Below are 19520 nucleotides of genomic sequence, written 5' to 3' on the forward strand. Positions count from 1 at the left end.
TTAGTATCAAATGCGATCGGCATAAGCCCCTGCACCGCTACAAGGTGACTGTCTTCGCAGAGGTAGAGGAACAATTTTTTAAAATTTTTTTTTGATCCTTCGAAATACAGCCGAAAAGGTTTTTTCGTTGTAACTTGGTTGTTTAAAGTCCGATTTTTAAAATTGATATGTCATTATTTTGGCCTTGAGAAGCTTCACATTTCCGTTTAATGTCCTTTTAAGCTATGAAGTCGGTTTCACATGATTAGGTCAGCTAACAAAATTGAGGCTTAAGTAAACAAAGTAATATCTCCGTTTTTCGAACCTAGCCCTCAAAAAATAGATATCGGCTTACGAAGTTCGAAATTCTACATTTCGAAATTTTATTTTATTTTTTTGTTAACGCGTTAGCAAATTGAAAAAGTAAAAATGTGGGCGTGGTCCGCTCTTTTCCCTTATTTGAAGGGCTGAATTCTTTTTTGAGAAATTTAGTATAATAGCTGTTATACGAGGTGAAAAGTCAGAAGTCAGAGTCTGACTGTATTCAGAAAAAATTTACAAAAGCATTTATCCTATCGAAGATAGATTATGGTCTTCCAATATATGGACACTGTGCAAAGAGCAACATAAGGCGTCTCTACGCACCTTACCACTCAGCCGTCTGTCGGAGCATCAGAGCATTTCCAAGGCCACCCACCAGATTTGTACTTGCGGAGGCTGGCTTGCCTACGATCGAAGAGAGAACTGAGCTTAACACCACAAAACTTATATCAAAACTCTTTCTCTGTAATAACATCGTACTCTACCAAACGGTAATTGCCGAAATCAATCGCAATCGTCCTCTTAGGCGAAAGTCAGTAATATCCAGATGCATAGAATACGCGAAAGAGCTTGGAATCAACGACCCAGTACTAAACCAAAAAGATACATTTTCACCATGGTCTCTGAATAAGTCATCCTTTATCTTAGAACTTAGTAAATATACAAAAGAGACAATTAGTTCAACCGTTTACCAAAAACTGTTTACCGAAACTCTATTCACTTCCTCCCAGTTTGGCATACCATATTCACGGATGGTTCCAAGACTGGTGACTACACTTCGTTTGCAGTGGTCATCCTGTGGTGACTTTAATAGCAGGCCATCTACCCCACTTTTCTTCCATCTACACAGCGGAAGCTGTAGCGATCTTGAAAGCAATCGATCTTGCTCAAAGCTTCTTTTCTAAAACAATAATATGCACGGACAGCATGTCAACTATAATGTCTATACTAAACACCTCGAACAAAAACTACGTCATATCCAGCATCCGAAATATGCTAATCGAACACTCGAATACAATAAAAGTTATGTGGGTCCCTGGGCATAGGGAAATCAGAGGAAATGAGCTTGCGAACCAGCGGGCCAAATTAGCTGGAAGAGAGCTATTGACCACCTTTCAATTTATTGAAAAAAGGGATTTATATACGTACTTTGTGGCATAACAGAGAAAGACACAAACAGCCGACTGGAAATCTATTCAACACCCCTACACACAATTTAATGATAATAGAAGCAAACCAGAATACCCGCCTTTCTGTAGGTTCAACGACATCAAAGCCTTCGTCCGCCTTCGCCTAGGACACATTGCAGCCACACATGCATACAAACTCGCAGGGCAAAACCCACCATGTTGCCAATTGTTCTGCAACACCCCTAACGACCACGCATTTGCTCAACGACTGCACTTATTTTTCTACCATAAGAAACAAAATATTTAATCATACAAGTCCCACCGAATTGCTAAAAACGTCTACTTTAGATAATATTGAAAAAATCGCAACATATCTAACACTTACAAACTTAAGGAAATTAATATAAATATGTAGTACATAAGATTATCACCGTAAAACCTGTTAGCTTTTACCACCTGATAAACATGTATAGATAATATAACCTCTTATACCTAACATAAGCATTGACACTGGCAGCCAGCGCTCCTCTTTTAGTGTAATAACAATTGTATTTTTGCTTCTCTTTTCTCAAATAAATAATAAATCAGCGATTTTTTAACCAGTTTTTTGGTTACAATTCACGAAAGTCAAAAACCGTTCTTGAATTGTAAAATTTGTTGCTTACGAATTGAATGGAGTTAGCGCAAAATGAACGTAGTCAACGTCACTAGCATCAGGCAAAATACTTGGCTTTCTCGCCTTTATCTAATATAGTTTCCCTCACGTGCTTTGCACGAATTTCTATAAACTCGTTCTGAATGTCTGGGGAAAGATAGTGAAATTGAAAACGTTTGTGCTGTCGTTGTGAAATCCTAACTTTCTCCAAATGATCTCTGAGTATCGGATCATAATGGCTTATTAGATCTTAGATGCTCAAAAAATGTCCATTGTTTCCTTCACCAAGATATACATATACTTTCGCCTTTGAAAGCTAGGCCTCTTTCACCCAAAAATAAAATAGTGTCCAAAATTCTATATAAAATTCCTTTCCACTTTTAAGTTTCAGTGATTAGCTGTTCATTGATAAGTGTATCAATTGTAGCCTCCTTTTGAATTAGATTTTGTAAAGATCGCCATTGAATATAACATTTAATGTGATTGTTTCTGGATGATTCGGTGGCGCTAACATCCGTGGCTAAATTTGTGGTTATTCCACTATCGGCATCAGAAGATCCTCGGGAATTGGGCCTAAAGTGATGTTATCCATACTACTACTTTGGCTAGTTGTGGTTGGCAAATTGTTGTTTAATCGAGGTCTCCTTCGTGGTGGAGTGCGAAATAGCATTTGCGGAGATAGACGGGCGCCGGAAATGACTTACTACACAAATGTGATATATGTATATTGGCGAAAATGTTGCAGCAAATTTTCACACGACGGACAAACAGAATAAAAATTGTAATCGCTGGACGGGTTTAGCAGATTTAACGCGTTTAAAAGTCCGAATTAATTTATAAAGGCAAAACGGTTTAAAAACGGAATAGTTACGAACGGTTTATTCTGCTGTAGTTTGTCCGGCTGACGACCAACGATCCAATCCAAATTAAATTCGTACCAACTATCAGCAGTAGAAAAAATATGACAGTACTTTGACACGAAATTCAAATAAAGGAAATTATATGCTAAGTTCTTATGATCTATAAAATATTTCAAAGTAAAGTACATAGGACAAAGTATCTCATCACAACAGTGATCTTGAGTATTTTCGTGTGCTGGCAGTTTATCGTATAGCTTCTTCCACACCTGCAATTTCGAATATCCACCAGGACAACAAATTTTATGTCGATTTAAAATATTGGTGCTTAACAGACGACATGGTAGGCAATAAAAAGCATTGCTACTGGCATTCCACACCAACCAGTCACGCTCCACTTTCTCTCCATTTGGCAAGATTCTGTTTAACAACGAGGTAGGAAATGCCTCGTCATGATGATCACGTGGAAAAATAACAAGACAATTTTGATGACATCGACGAATTATTTCGTTGACTTCTTCAGATCGCAAAAACTCATTATTCACGGTACCGATGTCGAAGTCTCCGCACTGGTCAAAGGCCCAGGCAAAAAATCATTATCAATAGTCGAATCGGATGCGGAACCTGAATGGTTTTGAGCCAGCTGCCAAATGAAATATTTATTCTTAAATTTTAAGAAAAAGGACTTTTCTAATTATTTTTCACACTTCACTACAATATTAAAACGAAATGCAGATATTCGTTGGTTTTGAAATTCGGCTTAAAAATTACACATGGAACAACTAAAGGCTCTCCTGAATAAAAAAAAATTCGCGGGCCCCTCAAAAACCCCGAGCGCGGGGATTCGATGAGGTGTTGTGTTTCAGTGAACCATGCGATTCGATTTACCACTATCTTTTCCATAACTTTGGAAAGCCACGAGAGAAGTAAAATGGGGCGGTATTCTTATTTGGCTTTGGTATTGGAATAATGGTGGCAATTTTCCAATTAACGGGGATGATACTGGTATCCAAGATATTGTTATAAAGCTGCAACAGTCGGGATATACTAGTTTCTGGCATTTCACTAATCATTTTATAAGATATTCGGTCATAGCCGGGGGTTTTGCCCTTTGCTTTACCGATGCAAGTTAGCAGTTCGATCGTTGTGATTGGTTTTTCGATTAAATCAGCTTTTGGATGTTTTCTAGTGAGAGGAGAGATCTGGTTCAAGTTATGACTTTTTGATTCCCTGTAGTGATTTGAAAAGTTTCCGTCAGACGAGAGGTTTGACCACACCGTACCGAACTCGTTGGATATTACGGACGGGTCAGACGATATGCAGTTGTTGGTTTTAATTGCAACTAAAGGTGTGTGTGGATTTCTATGGCATAGTCTGTTAATTTTATTCCAGATTTCGGACACAGAGGAGTAGGGAGAAATCGACTCAGTAATTTTTAAGAAGGTGCACTTTTTTGGATTTTCATTTCTTTCCGGAATTTGGCATTTAATTTTTTGAAATTTATAAGATTGGTGGGCATGGGGTTTCTTTTAAATCTATGCCAATCTTGCATTTCCTCTCTCCTTAGTGTCGTAAGTTCTTTATTCCACCAGGGTACGTGGTTTCTTCCGCAGGGTGATGCTTGAGGGATACAGTGGTTTCCAGCATTGCGTATCGTTTTAGCAATGTTAGAGGCTTCATGGTTTTTGCACTTGGATTCAGCACGGGCCCTTAGTTCGAGGTCAACCTCGGTTTTAAAGTTCTCCCAATCCCAATCAGGAAAAGTGGGTCGGGCTCCCATCATTCAAAACACTCAGGTCGGATAACCTTATAGCATTTTCTATTATATTGTCGGTGGTAGCACCCCATAGGCTGATCCAACCGTTGAAATCGCCGAGCACTATAAGAGGGGTGTTAACTGATCTGAAAATGTTGCTTAAGTCTCTGCTGCTGAATTTTTGACAGGGGGGATATAGATGGATGCCACAGTGAATTTGATGCTTAATTCGACTTTGATCATCACCACTTGGATATGAGGTTTACATCGATCTTTTTGTGTGGTATGTTGCTCCTTATGTAGAGTAACTATTTAGATAAGCTGGGTTTAGATTGTGAGGGCAATGAGTTTCTTGGATTGCGATAAGACTTGGGTTGTGCTGTAAGATTAGTAGCACATAACGACCCAGAAGTTATTCCGAGAGAACCCGTTTTGAACCAAGGAAAGGGCAAACCTCTACTGAGTTGATTTTGACTAGGAAGTTTTGATATCGCTTGGTGCTCTAGATTGCCTTCATATCGCGCATAAAATCGTTTAGACGGTAAAGCGCTTCTTGTTCTTGTAGCTGTTAAACCCTAATTAAAGATAGAAATTGATAAATTAGCTAAAACGTAATTTATTTAGGTTATTTTTTAATTCTTTGCTATCTGTTATAAGTTTTCCTCTGTTCAGAGCCTCAATTCGTCCCAGTTCACGTTGATTTGCTTTACGCATCCGTCTTTCCGCTCGTGACTCTAAACCATTATTGAAGTACCGTTCACGAAAATCCAATACAGTCGGTAATTTACACGAAGATTGCGCGCAATCTTGCGTATGAGTACAATCGATTCTTTCATATGTGAGCAGTCTGCGTGATGTAAGGCCTGACAAGGGTTGGTCGGAATTAGCTATTAGCTTTAAATTTTTGTGACGCGGTAGTAAATCATTAGTGTAGTCTTCCCTATGAAAAATATATGAGTTAAAAATGCAGGAATTAATAACTAATTGTGCATTATGACAAACCGGTGATACGGTAGCCAGCAAACTAAACGCCCTCCAAGATTTAAATGTTGAGCGGCGAAGTTAAGAAGATCAACATAGAGATGATGCAATGCGTAATGCGAGGTAGAGGGATAATGCGGCATATCCTTGGTTCTTGTGTTCGGTTTTGACGTCTTCTTTGTTTCTACCTTTTCGGTGGCTTCACGGATTCCATATGGTGCTGATTATTTGCAAAGGAGCATCGTTGCACTTATTATTGTTATTATACCTAGCTGTATTTACACAAAGCATGAATGTTTCAGAGTTGTTAAGGAATATTGACCAAGAAGATATATATAAAAGTGCCACCAACACCTTACTCTTAGCGATATCCAGTGTTAATTAATTGTGTTGCTATGAAAAATTGTCTTCGACACATTTTCGTGTTGTATTTGCGCCTTTTTCGAAAGATTTCATTAATTATTTAATTTATCCTCGTCCCCCCAATCGTAATGTATATTAATATAAACTCCTTGGCAGTCTTTAAAGTCACTTATCGTACCCGTTCTGCTATATGGTGCATAACCATGGACCATGACAACATCAGGCCCCCAGCGTGTTAGGGGGCTTAGAATATACCTGCGGCAGGTAGCCTGTGTAGGGTTTCTATTATTTTATACATTTTACCTGTTAACTTTGTATACTTTCTGAATTCAATAATTTATGTTCAATAATTTTATTTTCATTATTTTGAATTTTTAAATATCAAAAATTTTCATTCTATAAAAAATCATAATCAATATAAAATATGCTTTTAGGCGTTTGTCAATAAAAGTTTTTGCTATAAAAATATAATACTGGTTTCGACCAATTCATTGAATTTGTGAATGGGGTTTCTAATACTACATTGGCGATCTGGCAAGTCACAACAATCGTGAATCGTTAAAATAATAGTTAAATAAAATAACAAATTTGTGTGTGTGCTAAATTAACATATGAAGTAACACCGCATTAGAACAATAAAGCACAGCAAGAATTGCACTTAAATTGTTAGAAGAACAAACACGCTTGAATAATTTTCCGAATCCAACAATAATCAAAAGCTGTTAACTTCACCATACGTCCGTCTGTGGAATTCAAACCCAATACGGTCACACAAAGTACAACAACATTTTCCAATACTTCACCTGCCGAACAAAAATTATTGTTACATGATAATACAAATAAATTCGCACTAAGCCGCAGTAACAGTAATTACACGCCAAATATATTACCAGTGACCATATATATAATATATTGTAACGATTTTACTGCAAATCACTAAACTGTTGAATAAATAACTCCAATATTGAATAATGGCCTTTATTAAAGTACTTCACAATAACACTTATACTTTGCAACTAGCTGGCTTAATAACCAAACTGATTGATAGCTCAAATGAAACCGAATTCTCGCCTCTACTGTTCTCGCATTTTTATACTCTTTGATTTCCTAGTTGCATACTTCTACGCTTTTCCATTCCAGAACTTACTAGTTGGTTTCTCAGCTACGACTACAGATGTATAATTTGTATAGCTTCTCTCACACCCCATGCGCTTGTACAATTATGAATGCCTACATTTAGGAGCATCTCAATAAGATGTCTGCATGTGTTTGGGCATCTCATCTCCGCTGCGTGTACGTACATATGTGTAGACATAATGATTGAATTATTGATGTGCGTACAGTCACTGCTTAGCATCGGCTTAGAGATGGCAGTACCCCTTAGTGTTGCAAATACTCGTAACACTGCCCTCCACCTAAGTCTGATCGTACCGATCAGACAAATCTCTCGATCTAACCGCTGCTAGCCTCTCCAAATGAACCACTTTCATTTTGGTTCGTGGTTTGCCAATGGTTTGTATGCGGTACACTACATCGTTGATCCGTTTTACAACTTTGTATGGGCCTTCCCAGTTACACTGCAATTTCGGGGACAAACCATTTTTTCGTTGTGGGTTGTATAGCAGCACCAAATCTCCTTCCTGAAACCCTTCCGAATTAATTGCTTTATCGTACCTCGCTTTCATCTTGTCACTCATAATATTTGCTCGTTGCCTTACCAGATCGTGTATCTTTCTCAGCTTTTCTTCCAAGACACCAGTGGATTTCTTGACATTCCTCTCCGCATCGGCATCTATCCCATACTTCAAATCAGCTGGCAGTCGAAGGTCATTGCCAAAAATTACCTCTGCGGGAGTTTGGCCAGTTGTGTCATGTACTGCCGATCGGTAGGCCATCAAGAATAATGATATGTGTGTATCCCAGTCCTTATGGTACTTGTCTACTACTTTCCTTAAATGCTCCTCCAATGTTCTATTCAAACGTTCCACCATACCATCGGACTGAGGATGCAATGCAGTTGTTCGTGTTTTTCGAATGCCCAACTTCTTGCACATTTCTTGGAATACAGCTGATTCAAAATTCCTGTCTTGGTCAGAATGTAACTCCATTGGTACACCATACCTTGCAACCCATACTTTTTTAACCACTATTGCTACTGTTTCTGCTTCTTGGTTTGGGATTGGGTATACCTCTGGCCATTAACTGAAATAATCAATAACCACCAGTACGTATTTGTTTCCACGGTTGCTAGTAGGAAATGGACCTGCGACATCCATGGCGATCCTTTCAAATGGTGCAACTGAAATATACTGCTTCATCTGGCCATGACTTCGGGTCTTGCGCCCTTTCGCTCTGTTGCATACCTCGCAGTTGGCAATCCACTCGGTGACCGACTGACGGCAACCACCCCATTAGAATCTCTGCTTAATTTTCTCGAGTGTCTTCGTGATTACAAGATGACCTCCACTTGGACCATTATGCAGGTCGCTGAGCACGTCAGGAATCCTCTTTCTGGGGACAACTATCAGTTTCTTCTTGCATTGACCATCCTCACTCTCCCATACTCGATGCAAGCAACCGGATATCAATTCTAAACTGTTCCACTGTGCCCAATATGACTTCGCAATGGGACTCTCTGCTGGCATCTCCTCTCTGCTTGGTCTTTCGTTTCGTTCGAGCCCTTGCATAACATGTGACAGATCTGTATCTTCTAGCTGACACTTTCTTAGTTGTTCCGTGTCCCATTCATCCGTTCACGTTATAGTCATTAGCCGGACATCTATAATGTCTTCTTTAGCCTCGGCCTTTGAACAGTGCTTACATTCGAAACTACATGGTCTTCGTGACATTGCATCGGCATTTCCATGGGTACTACCTTTTCGATGCTCAATGGAAAAGTCATAGCTTTGTAGTCGCTCGATCCACCGTGCCAATTGTCCTTCCGGATTACGGAACTGCAGAAGCCATTTCAACGCTGCGTGATCTGTCCTGACACGGAATCGCTGGCCGTAGAGGTATTTGTGAAAATGTTTAATGCACTCTACCAATGCCAACAGCTCTCTCCGCGTAACACAGTAGTTCCTCTCTGGATTTCCAATCGAACGGCTGTAATATACAACTACCTTCTCCTGTCCATCGACCAGTTGTGATAAAACGCCTCCTATAGCATATACACTCGCATCTGTATCTAGAATAAATGTTGCTTCTGGAATCGGATATGCCAACATTGGGGCAGTGCACAAACGCTCCTTCAATGTTTGGAAAGCCACTTCTTGCTCCTTCTTCCATTCAAAAGCTTTGTTTTTTCTTGTAAGCTCATGGAGGCTATGGGCTCCGCTGGAAAAATTTGGTACAAATCGGCGGTAATATGTGCACAGCCCTATTTTTTCGTTCGCAGTGCAGTTGCCCTCTGCCGTTACCTTGTGACCCAAATAATTTACTTCCTTTTTAAACAGCGCACACTTTTTGGGACTTAATTTCAGACCAGCGCCAGCTATTCTCTGGAAAACTTCCTCCAAGTTCTTAAAATGTTCATCAAAGTTCTTGCCCAATACGATGATGTCGTCCAGGTACACCAAGCATGTTTTCCAATGTAGTCCTTTCAGTACCTGGTCCATGAGTCTCTCAAAAGTAGCTGGTGCATTACAAAGTCCAAAAGGCATCACTGTAAATTGCCACAGACCATCACCGACACTGAAGACTGTTTTCTATTTATCTTCCTTCTTCACCTCAACTTGCCAATAGCCGCTTGTCAAGTCCAGTGTGGAAAACCATTTCGTACCAGATAGCGAGTCCAGAGTGTCGTCAATTCTTGGCAATGGGTAGCTATCCTTTTTCGTAACGTCATTCAACTTCCGGTAGTCCACGCAAAACCTTATTTTTCCATCCTTCTTCTTTACAAGTACTACCGGTGAGCTCCATGGACTAGCTGATGGTTCGATGACGCCGCTGTCGCTCATTTCTTGTATGATTTGACTGACCACTTACCGCTTCGCCAGTGGAACACTACGTGGAGCTTGACGGATCGGCCTCGCATCTCCAGTGTCAATTTGATGTTTCACAACATTGGTGCGGCCTGGTTTGGAACCATCCTGGTCAAATATGTTCGCGTACTTTAGGAGCAGTTGTATTGCTTTACTCTGATAGGCTTCCTCTAGCCCCTGCGTCCATGCCGTGATGTCATTTGAAAGATCAGTATTACTAGATGAAACGTGTTCCTGGAGCTGTTCACAGTTAATAATTACTTCGGCCTCTTGGCATCTTCCCAAAATAGCTCCTTTGGTCAAATTGAATGGTGACTTGAACCCATTGAGTACTCTTACTGGAATACGTCCATCTTGTTTTGTCATAGCCAGGGTTTTTCCTACAAGTATGTTCAGTGCTGATTTATTTGCTGCTTCGACAACCCACAATTTGTTTGTCCCACAATCTCCATCAACCTTTGCCCAGATGACTGCTTCTGATTTTGGTGGTATTTGCTGACTCTCTTCCACCAGCACTCGTTTACTGCTGTAGCCTCTCTCGTAGCCGAAAGTAAGTGGCATATCGATCTTGATGCCTTGGTTGATTAAGAAGTCCACTCCAATTATGATTTCATCAATAATACCTGCTACTATAAAATTGTGTAGTACCGTGACGTTCCCAATTGCTGCTTCACATTCTACTTCTCCAATTACCTGGATGTCCTCTCCCGTGGCTGTACGTAATCTTGCTCCAAGCAATGGTCTTCTTGTTGAATAAATCTGATCGAATGATGGAATGGGATGCACCCGTATCTACAGTCAGTAAACGTTCCTTTCCATCCACATGTCCTCCGACAGTAAGATCGCTTGACCTTCTTCCAATTTGCGAGATAGAGATTATGGGGCATTCAATTGAGGGAGCCAGCTGTCGCCCCTTGCGGCTGACTCGCTTTAGTTTAACGATTGAGTTGATTTGGAGATTTGTTCGTCTCCTTCAGCTCTGCGTTTACAGCCACCCACATTGCTGGAATTGTTAGGATTGGTACTACAATAATGTGCAATGTGCCCTGGCTTCCCACACTTAAAGCTTTTGACTGCGTTCCTTTTAATGCTTCCAAAATTGTGTCTACCCAGTCTGGCCTTTCCACTTCCACGCGATGACCTTTGTATGCGGGCTTACTCAAAAGTGACGCTGTTTCCTGAGTCAGTGATTGGGATACCGTTTCAGCAAATGTTAGTTTTGGATTCGCATATGTAGCCCGCTTCGTTTCCACATCTCGTATGCCATTTATGAAGCTCTGGATTTTTACCCTTTCATTTATTCCACGGGTGCGTCCGCATTTGCCAAATGAGTCAACCTTTCAACATCCGAAGCAAACTCTTGCAAAGTCTCATTAGCTTTTTGGTAACGGTTTTGCAATTCTATTTGAAATATCTGTTTCCTGTGTTCGCTTCCGTATCGCCGTTCTACAGCAGCCATCAACGCGTCATAACTGTTCCGTTCGTACTCTGGAATAGTCTGTAAGATTTCGGCAGCTGGTCCTTTCAATGCTACGAAGAGTGCGGCAACTTTATCTTCCACATTCCAGTTGTTCACTGCTGCGGTCTTCTCAAACTGTAGCTTAAAGACCTGGAAAGGAACAGAACCGTCAAAGGATGGTGTTTTTACCTTCGTATTGCTTGCTGAAATAACTGGGCGATTTAGTTGCAGCTCCTGTATACGACCTTTTAAAGCATCTACCTCAGCCTCGATTTTGTTCTCAAACTGCATTATTTTTTCGTCCATACGGCTTCTAGTTGTACAGACATCTGCGATGATACCTGTGCTGAAATTTTTCCCGACATTTCGGATATACGTGCCTCCTGTGCTTCAATCCTGGATGCTATTTGTGACGACATTTCGGATATACGTGTCTCCTGTGATTCCATTTGGGATACCATATTTGCCTTCTGTTCTGTCAGTTGAGTTTCCATCTTGGATGTAATACGTGTCTCCTGTGATTCCAGTTGGGATGTTAAACGTGTCTCCTGTTCTGCCAGTTGAGATGACACTGTCGTTGTTTGAGCAGATATTGCAGCTAAAAGCATGTTCAAGTCTGTGCTCGTAACTGTCTGCGGTGTTTCTTCCATTTTTGTTGTTTCCTCGCCATCAAGGTGAAAGTCATACTCTTGCACGTCAATTCCTTCTAATTCCATTGCCTGCCGTAGTCGTTCTTGAAGTTCTAGTTTAATGCCGGTTGTATTCAATTTACGACTCTCCAACTCCTTCTTCAGTTGCTGGATCTTCAATTCATTTAACTTTGGCATGTCCAAGTTGTATTCGAAGTCTTTGGAATTTATTCAACAATTCCTCTTCTGACACCAATTGTAACGATTTTACTGCAACTCCTCTTAATTGCCCTTCTGCTAAGTTCGAATCACTAAACTGTTGAATAAATAACTCCAATATTGAATAATGGAAAAATGGCCTTTATAAAAGTACTTCACAATAACACTTATACTTTGCAACTAGCTGGCTTAATAACCAAACTGATTGATAGCTCAAATGAAACTGAATTCTCGCCTCTACTGTTCTCGCATTTTTATACTCTTTGATTTCCTAGTTGCATACTTCTAGGCTTTTCCATTCCAGAACTTACTAGTTGGTTTCTCAGCTACGACTACAGATGTATAATTTGTATAGCTTCTCTCACACCCCATGCGCTTGTATGTGTGAGCGACACTTCCACAATTATAAATGCCTACATTTAGGAGCATCTCAATAAGATGTCTGCATGTGTTTGGGCATCTCATCTCCGCTGTGTGTACGTACATATGTGTAGACACAATGATTGAATTATTGATGTGCGTACCGTCACTGCTTAGCATCGGCTTAGAGATGGTAGTACCCCTTAGTGTTGCAAATATTCGTAACAATATCTATACCTTTCTATCTTCCTAATGTGCAAATTTTCTGTTAATCATTATTTGCTGAAACTGTGCAAATGTATGTTCTGCGCATGCGCGGGCTTTGTTAGTGTTAGTGAATTGTAAAAGTATCCATATTGAACATCCTGTCAGGCAGCTGACAGATAAGATATCACACTTAGTCATCATTCACAATGCTTCTGCATACTAATTGTACAATATCTCAGTTTAGTCGATTAAACAATGAAAAGGCCAACAAATACAAGGCTTCATGTATTTATTATTTAAACATGGGCTGCAGCCATACAAAGTACATTATTTACATCAATAGTAAAAAAAAAAAAGGCAAAGAATTCAAATTTTTGAAATGAAAAAAATTCAAATATACATGAATAAAAATATACTTATACATACATCCCAACAAGCATTTCTTTAAACGTTTTTAAAAATAATTTAAAGTGAATTAGCTTGAACCATACATGTTAAATTGCAATTAGAATTAGTAATTGATGCAATTGGTTTATATTCTCTAATTCATTAAACAATTAGAAATAGTCAACTAATTCCCATTAGATAATTGAAATTTTTTTCTAATGGTAAATCTATTTGCAATTAGTTGCGATTAGCAAAAAAAATTGGGTTACCTTTACAATTAGAAATGTAGTTGACTTCCGCTAATGCAATTAGATATTCAATTAGCTCGAATTAGAATCAATTATTTTCATATTTTCAAAAACAAAATAAAACTAAAATATTCATAATATGAATTTCGCACACATATTTATTACTTATGTACATATATTACATACATGCAGACATATTTAACGTACGTACTAACTGTTTAGTAACTACAACGACCGGGTATGTTCGCTTTCAGCAATATGAGCTTTTCAAAAGAAAAGTCCGTTAAGCGACCCCGCCTTGGACTATTAATAATGCCCGCAAAGGAAAATAGTCGCTCCACAAGGCCTGAAGACGTAAGCGGTGTGTTGCAAAACAGTGATATTTCCTTTAATGTAGGATAGCTTTTTTTTGTTTTTCAAAATATGAAAATAATTGATTCTAATTCGAGCTAATTGAATATCTAATTGCATTAGCAGAAGTCAACTACATTTCTAATTGTAAAGGTAACCCAATTTTTTTGCTAATGGCAACTAATTGCAATTAGATTTACCATTAGAAAAAAAATGTCAATTATCTAATGGGAATTAGTTGACTATTTCTAATTGTTTAATGAATTAGAGAATTTCGCAAATGAAGGTTAATTAGCAATCATTAGCATTAGATAATCATTACTTAACATCTATGGCTTGAACAAACGATATACATATACACGTTTTCAAAATTTTACTTATTTTGAGTTTTTAATGAAGAAAATTTTTCATAAACAAAATATGAGTACTGGGCTGGCTGCTATGGTGTTGAAATTATATCAATTTTGTAAATTTTTTTCTAACATACTCTTTTTCGTCCGTGCTTTTTTTTTCGTTTTAAAAAACAAACGAATATCCAAATAAAAACTTATTACTTCCTTACACAGCTGCGTCCGGTGATTATTAAAGATGTCATTGCTAAATAAATTTTCGATGGCTATGTGATCGTCCATGATACTATTGGAGAATGCATCACTTGTCTTAAAGCTTTCTCTGACACTATACAAATATTACATATGTCCACAGATGGTGCGACAAACGGACCTTTATTTGTGTGAGCTGAAAGTAAAGGCATTTATTCACCTATCAATTTCCCTTGACATGTGGAACATTTTATTTTCCTTTTTACCTTCCAAGCAATATAACGAACAACATTGTCCACATATACAGACAATCCCCACATCGTATTAACATAAACATTTGCTAACTCGAAATCTATTACCTCGCTATTTTTTTTTAAGGATACTAGTAGACGCTGATGATGCCTCTAGAATGGATACGCCGTCGAAGGTACAATTCCCACTTTCAATCGCACTTAACTCGTGCCTTACTAAGAGTCGCCTATATGCACTTTTAAATTGAACTGCGTTGGGATTGTTGTTGAAACCCCCTCTTGCCCTAACTGCACCAAAAGAGGTTTCCAGGAAGTCTTGTGAAAGCTTATAAGTTAAAAGGTATGTCATGCCAAAATGTTAAGGCTTCTTAAATAGTGGAAAACTATTTCTTAAAGCAACGATCATACCAACAAATCCTGTTTTCCGGCCAGATTGGACCAGAAGGGTGCCATTAGCATCGTAAGTAGTAGTGATATAGAAGTATTACATATATGCCAGTGACGCAACAACAATTGCTATTAAATAATCCTGTATGAAAACTTGAGTTTTCCTTAGCGATTGCGCTAGATTTATTTCCGCAAGTTAAAAACACGAGTTTTGGATTTCTCTCTTCAACCGGAAGTGCTCTTCCTCTTCTTCTTTTATTTCTTCTTTATTTTCAGAGTTGCATTATCTTTATGTTTCAACCACAGGGTTGTTACAATATAAAATGACCTGTTTTGTAATACAGGGCTGTTACTCAGTGGTTAACTTACATTCTATTTTGCGATCTTACAGCTTGGCCGACCAGACAATTTGATCGCCCTCGATCATACTATACTAAAATTATTTATTATGTATTTCTAAAAGATCTTTCTTCGACTCCGATACAGTCTGGGCGGGTGGTTGTTTCCACCGTCTTATTCGATGTGCCTCAATTACTCCATCGTAAGGTAACTGCGTGAGCTGACAGTTATCAATGTCGCGTATGACGTATCTGTCGTGGCCGAGTACCTTGTGTATCACGTAAGGGCCTTTATACACAGGGATAAGCTTTTTATTAGTACCGGAAGTAGTATCTACGTTCCTTATGACAACGTATTCACCTGTTTGGTAAGTTTTAGAGGTAGTCTTATTTTGTAGGCACCGATTGAGATCATATTCTTGTTTAGCTAGTATTAAGTTAGACGCATCTGTACGTATACGGTTCAAATCTCTATCTTCATCGGGACATAACTTATCTTGAAAGTACTCTGTGAACTCATCCACTATTATACCTCTCTGCTTAACACCGAAGTGTAGTCGGCTAGGTGTATCTCGACAAGTACTGTGAATGGAGTTGTTTATGGCATACTCAAGCTCAGCTAATTTCCTGGTCCAATCGTCATGATTCAAGTCGTTAGTTAATTTTCCTAACATCGCTTTTATAACCCTGTTTATTCTCTCCACTTGTCCGTTAGCCTGGGGAGAAGCAACCGCTACCTTTACATGGCTTATATTTTTCTCTATCAGAAATTCAGCGAACTGTAGTGACGTAAAACAAGTTCCACGATCACTTATGATGCGCCTTGGTCTGCTGTAATAACTAAAATATTTATCAAGAGCACCTATAACCTCCCGGGTACTAGTGGAATTCGGAGGTTATAACTTAACAAACTTCGTAAATGCGTCAACGATCACCAGTATGTGTTTTCGCTTCGATCGTAGTGATGGCAATGGGCCAAAATGATCAATGTGAATCTTATCAAATGGTAAAAGTGTCTTGGGGATTGGGATTCCTTTCTCTCATTTGAGGAGGGCTGGCATACATAATGCATTTTAGGCAATTCCTAACAAACTTCTCTACTTTCGTTCGCATCTCCGGGAACCAGTAATAAAGACCTAGTTTATTTAGTGTTTTATCCACAGATAAATGGCCTAATTTTTCATGTATTGACTGTATCACGTTAGATTCCATTTCTTCAGGTACATACAACACATTTTTAACATCAGGTTTATTCTTGTATACTAATCCATCAATCAAATCAAAACCGGACAATTGCTCATTTACGAGCTTATCTCGTAAAACCTTAATATTCTGATCGCGCTCTTGAGCAACCTGGATACGGAATTCTACATCGGCAGCATCTATAACCGAGGCAATCTGCCTGCTTAATGCGTCGACATGGCCCATGGAAGTACCTCGTCGGTGCTGTATTTTGTAATTATAATTTTCTAATTCTAGAGCCCACCTAGCTATTCGGGAATTCAGCTGTCTTCTATCTAGAGTCTAGGGAGTTGCAGTCCGTAACTATGTTAAAAGGTATTCCCTCCAAGTACGTCCGAAATCTTCTCAAAATATATAGTATAGATAAAGTTTCTAACTCAAAACTGTGGTACTTTGACTCAGCACTTGAAGCGGTTTTTGAGAAGTAGGAAATTGGGTGAAGTTTACCATCATACTGGCGTTGTAATAGTACTGCTCCAAAGCCAATACTACTGGCATCGCAGTGTAGTTCAGTTTCTTTTCCTGGACTGTAAATGGCTAAAACTGGACTTTTAATCAGACGGGATTTTAATTCAAAAAAGGCGTCGTGACATTTCTCGTCAAAATTAAATTGAACATTTCTTTTTAATAGGTTTTGTAAAGGCTTAGCAATTCGTGAAAAGGATGGTACGAAGAAGTAGGAGAACAAGCCCAAACACGACTGCAACTGTTTCGGCTTCGTAGGGATAGGAAAATTTTGAATACTTTTGATATGGGACTCGTTAGGAGCGATTCCCGCTCGAGTAACCTTATATCCTAAATAATCGATTTCTTGGTATCCGAATTTACATTTCTTTAAATTAAGCTTCAAGGTACGTGGAGCGATTCGCTCCAACACGGACTTTAATAACACCATATGGTCTTCGAAGTTCTCAGTGGCAATAATTATATCGTCCATATAAATAATAATTTTCCTTTCGTCTAACATATCTCGAAAAATGATTTTGATAAATCTTTGGAACACTGCGGGGGCGTTTTTTAACCCAAAAGGCATTTTCAAATATTCAAATTGTCCATTCGGAGTTACAAAAGCGGTAAAAGGTATTGACTCTGCAGACATATTAACTTGGTGAAATCCACTCTTCAAATCTAGTACGGTGAAAAAACGCTTATTCTGTAAGTATTCTATGCAGTCTTCAATTAATGGCAAAGGATAATTATCTCTAACCGTCAATTTGTTGAGTGCTCTATAGTCCACACACATACGAGTTTTCCCATTCCTTTTTTTAACTAGCACAATGGCTGACGCATAAGGTGAGTTACTCGGTTGTATTATTCCTTCTTTGAGCAATTCGTCAACAATTGTTTGTACCTCATTGCGCTCTGCATAGGACAACCGGCGGGGTGCATTGCGAAAGGGGACGTCTGTATTTGAATGAACTTTCATTTCATACCTAAGTGGTTTGGTTTTTATTACCGGTTTGAGATAGGTATCCTCAAAAAGTTGCATTATCCTATTCACCCTTATCGCGAGTTTCATTTTCACCCAAAAATATTCACAGTTTTCGTTCACCCTATCGCAGAGGGTGGCGAAACAATTTTCACCTTATAGGCAACTCTTTGTTCGGGCGAAATGAACAGCGGGGAAACCCAAATTTTTTCACTTATATTTTACAGGCGAACGAAAGAAAAACAAAATGTAAATAATTTTTTGTTTTAAAATTTGATACTCTTATAATTATATGTACTTTTATTATTAGAAATAAATCAATAAATAATGCACAATCGGAAGGTGAGTGGAAAAAAGTGAAATTCCTGTATTGCTAAGTATGTAAATTCTATTTTTTATGACAACGTATCACCGGCCAAGTTATCTATAGTGGACAAAGCAACAGTTCCAAAATGTTGAGCACCTCACTGAAACAAGATTGGCTAAGACTCACTTCATGGTCCTTTCCAACGCATTTTCCCTATGCGAAAAAACGAGACATGTACTCAACTTTACAATTGGTGGAACTCCAAATTTTTGCTTCAAAGGTGGCAAGGAGTTGGTAAGAATATCTAGCAAATATTAGAATACCGGCTTGTTTAGCCTATAATATTGGCGAAAGCTAATTGAAAAAAAAATTAAGTTGTTATTCAAAAGTGCTGAAAAAAGTTATTTTTAGCTTACAGTAAATCATTCAGCTCCAAAGGGTTAAAACTGCCCCTTAATTGCCTCCGAATCGCTTTCACATGTATATTCTCCCCGCGCTCATTCAATACCAACCTAATTTCAATACTAAACATTATTTTATAAATTTTTTATTTCTATTTTTGTTGTATTTTAAGGAAATATATGCTTGGTTTCAAAATTTACGCAATTGTAAGTAAATTATTTGTTCACTGTCAATTCACAATATAGCATCAGCTGTTTCGAAGTGAACTTCTGTTCGCCCGAAATTGCCGATAGGCGGAAAAAAATCACCCGAACAAAAGAAGGAAGGCGAACACTTTTCCGCGTGAACTTCGCGATAAGGGTGAATATTAAACATTTTCAATATCTATTAGAAGGACGGGGAATTCACTGCATTTACTCATCATTAGACCTTAATTTTCGCTCTCAATTCAAAAACTGAACGAAGTCCACGACACACCAGACATCTTGAATTTATTGCACAATTTACAAGTCATATTCAGCATAATACTGGACAAGCAAATGTGGTATCTGATACTTTATCTAGGGCATTTGAAATAGAGGCAATTCAAAATTCAGAACTTAATTTTAAATTATTAGAAAAGGAACAGCACAAAGATGATGAACTAAAATTTTTTATCTCAACAATCATTTCAAAATTTAAAATTAATTAAAATTCCTCCTTTAAACTTCAATATATGGTGTGAATCATCTGGAGAT

At 38.5% G+C, this 19520-nt stretch overlaps 1 protein-coding gene across 2 annotated transcripts in view; it reads right to left on the reverse strand.

Moving 5' to 3' along the window:
- Nucleotides 1–5290: 5290 nt before the first annotated feature.
- LOC137238511 (tRNA (guanine(10)-N2)-methyltransferase homolog) overlaps nt 5291–19520 on the reverse strand; it is a 67735-nt gene continuing 53505 nt past the window's right edge. For both annotated transcript variants that reach the window (XM_067763598.1, XM_067763599.1), the window contains 2 exons: nt 5701–5899; nt 5291–5638 (listed from right to left, as the gene is read on the reverse strand). In XM_067763598.1, coding sequence (XP_067619699.1) covers nt 5299–5638; nt 5701–5899 — 539 coding nt within the window. In that variant the 3' untranslated portion in view covers nt 5291–5298. The remainder of the gene's footprint in view (nt 5639–5700; nt 5900–19520) is intronic.

Source organism: Eurosta solidaginis, chromosome 1 (genome assembly GCF_040869045.1).
Source record: "Eurosta solidaginis isolate ZX-2024a chromosome 1, ASM4086904v1, whole genome shotgun sequence".
Lineage (NCBI taxonomy): Eukaryota > Metazoa > Arthropoda > Insecta > Diptera > Tephritidae > Eurosta > Eurosta solidaginis.